The 2,500-nt window shown below is 53.9% G+C and overlaps 1 protein-coding gene across 2 annotated transcripts in view; it reads right to left on the reverse strand.

Annotated features, from left to right (window-relative positions):
• The window catches only part of LOC126575109 (splicing factor 3B subunit 3), an 8,322-nt gene that overhangs the window by 2,916 nt on the left and 2,906 nt on the right, over nt 1-2,500 (reverse strand). The window contains exons 4-5 of one of the 2 annotated variants that reach the window (XM_050235651.1): nt 2,229-2,500; nt 25-2,027 (exon numbers count right to left, since the gene is read on the reverse strand). The exon at nt 2,229-2,500 is cut by the window's right edge and continues 36 nt beyond it. In XM_050235651.1, the coding sequence (XP_050091608.1) occupies nt 69-2,027; nt 2,229-2,500 (2,231 nt within the window). In that variant the 3' untranslated portion in view covers nt 25-68. Of the gene's footprint in view, nt 1-24; nt 2,028-2,228 lie in introns of those variants that run through there. The other variant, XM_050235652.1, reaches the window with a different exon arrangement.

A 2,500-nucleotide genomic window follows, 5' to 3' on the forward strand; every position in this document is an offset into this window, starting at 1 on the left:
ACAAATCAAAAATATGAAACTCACCTCTCATGATAGAGGACATTCCCTTCTGCTTCACAACTCCCGACTTAGAAGGCATACCGTGTCCGGATATCTTCCAGCTTCTTGGCTACCTCGCTCGGTGTTCGCCCAAGATCGGACGCAATGCTCTTCTGCTTGGCGGGATCGAGCGAAGTGAACTGTTCACACAGATCGCCATCCATCACGTTCTTCACCGGATAGTAGTAGCTCCGGTAGCTCAGATGGTCCCGTCCACAGAGCGGTGGATTCTCGTTCCTCATGTGCATCTCAAGATGCTGGAAGAAATCATAATCTTCCCGGCTGGTAAACGGCACCAGTGCCCCCACCGTACCACTCATCGTTGCGTAGATCAGCGATTCCGAACCACCCGGTATGAGTGTGGCCTTCTGCAGTGACATCACAATCTCACCGAGATGGAACGTACAGATGTTCTCCGCCTTCTGCGAAGCACCATTCAGTAGACCGCGATCCCACAACGCTTTGTTTCCGGTCGGATCCTCATCGACATCATCGGACACGGAGTGGGGCAAGCGCAGGACCGCAATGTTGCCAAACTTATCGCCCGTCGCCACCGTATCGTAATCGAGCAACGTGGCCGACGTCACCCACCGTGGGTGCGTATCGTCAGCGAAGATGATGAGCTGATTTTCCGGTCGCTTATACTTCAGACAGTAAACGGATTCCTGCACATCGGAGACGTACACCCGCTGACCCATGCCCTGGATGTTAACGATCTGATTCGGAATGTGCTTGTTCTCGCATTTGCGCAATAGCTTCTTCTTTCCGAGATCGTACATACGCAGTACCTTGCCGATACCGGCCAGCAGGCGACCCTGGAACGCACACAGTGCCCCGGGTGCATCATCAATCTCCGTCCGGTGCACGTGCTCTAGCTCATTCGTCTGGCTATCGACCCGGTACACATCGATGAAGCCACCGTTGCTGACCTTCGGATTGATCTGCAGATCTTTCGCCACTCCTGCCACCACGTACCACTTCTGATCGACGGCGAAGCGTACGAGGGCGAGCGATAGGACGGCTTCGTTCTGCGCCAGCTGCACCTTCGAGTACGTGTGGCCATTGATCGGATCCATCACGCGTATTTGCGAAGCCCACATACCGGTACCGGCTTTCGGGGCCGAGAACACATCCTCCGGCAGTACCTCGTTGATGAACGCATCGGCCATCTCGTTCGCCAGCTCCTGCTCATCCTCACCGGCCGCTTCACGCATCTCGTCCGCCATTTGGCGTTTCCGTACCGTTTTCGTCTCCTCGGTGTACGCGTTGTGATCGGTTTCGCTGATGATCAGCTTGCCCGTTTCCGCGTGTATCGCGAACCGTTTCGGGGTGTACTCGAGCGGAAAGCTAATCTGATTGAATACCGCACCGAGCTTCTCCAGTGCCAGGATACGCAGTGTGTTGGTCGAGATGGCCACAATACCCTCGGAACACTGTTCGCTCGAGAAGCCCGAAGCGTACTCGAGTGTCTCGTAGGACAGGGGTGTCAAATGGAATCGATTTTGGTAGTAGTAGCTAAGCCAAGAGCGACTCGACATTGCCAGTACCGCTTCCGAGCCCTGCATCTGTATGCGGAACAGTTTAACCGGTCGCGAGCCAAGATAACGCGTCCGCGTATCGGCCAAATCACCCGAAACGGGATCCAACACCGTACGCAACAGTACTCCGTTCGTGAGGCCGATGTTCAGATAGATACATCCAGCCGTCTTCAACGGAGCATCATCATCATCATCGTCATCATTTGCGGCCGTCTCCACCGTACCCATCTCGACGATACACAGGGATTCGGCGGCCGATGGCAATGCTTGCATTGACCGTGGCGATAAGCAATCGGAGGGATCGAGCGAGATGATGCGCACCGTGTTGTCGGCTAAACCAACGGCCAAGAACCACGATCGTTGTTCACCACTCGGTACGGATCCAAGGGCCATACACATAACCTCGCTTGGCATCTTCTTACGCTCCGTGTACTCATTCAGCTGACCAGTCTGTAACAAGCGAGAGAGAGAATGATAAATCTGATTAGCATTCAGTTCTTCAACTATTCTCTTTTTGTGTGGCCTTTTCATGGCAAAAGTCAGTACTGCAGGGACACACGAAATTTAAATTCTCCACAAAACGTGCAGGTTCATGTATATCATCATTCTTGGGCGATCAAAGTTGCCTTTCGCTTTTCTTCTTTTACTTACCGGATCCATCTCGAAGTAAACGAGCTCCCCACCGGAAAGCGCGATCACAACCTGTCGCTGATTGACGGCACACTTCATGATCGTCTTTTTGCCCGGAGCTTTCCACTCGTTCACACGCTTATCTGCGCGAATGTGCCGAATACCGTCCGGATACACCTGCACCAGAGCATCGTCTCCGAGGGCGCTACAGCAGAGGGTCGGCGTAGTGCCCAGGAAGCCACTGTCCGTCACTTCCTCTACCGTGTCACCGATGCTGAGGACGAGCGTAGCGT

Source organism: Anopheles aquasalis, chromosome 3, assembly GCF_943734665.1.
Source record: "Anopheles aquasalis chromosome 3, idAnoAquaMG_Q_19, whole genome shotgun sequence".
Taxonomy (NCBI): domain Eukaryota; kingdom Metazoa; phylum Arthropoda; class Insecta; order Diptera; family Culicidae; genus Anopheles; species Anopheles aquasalis.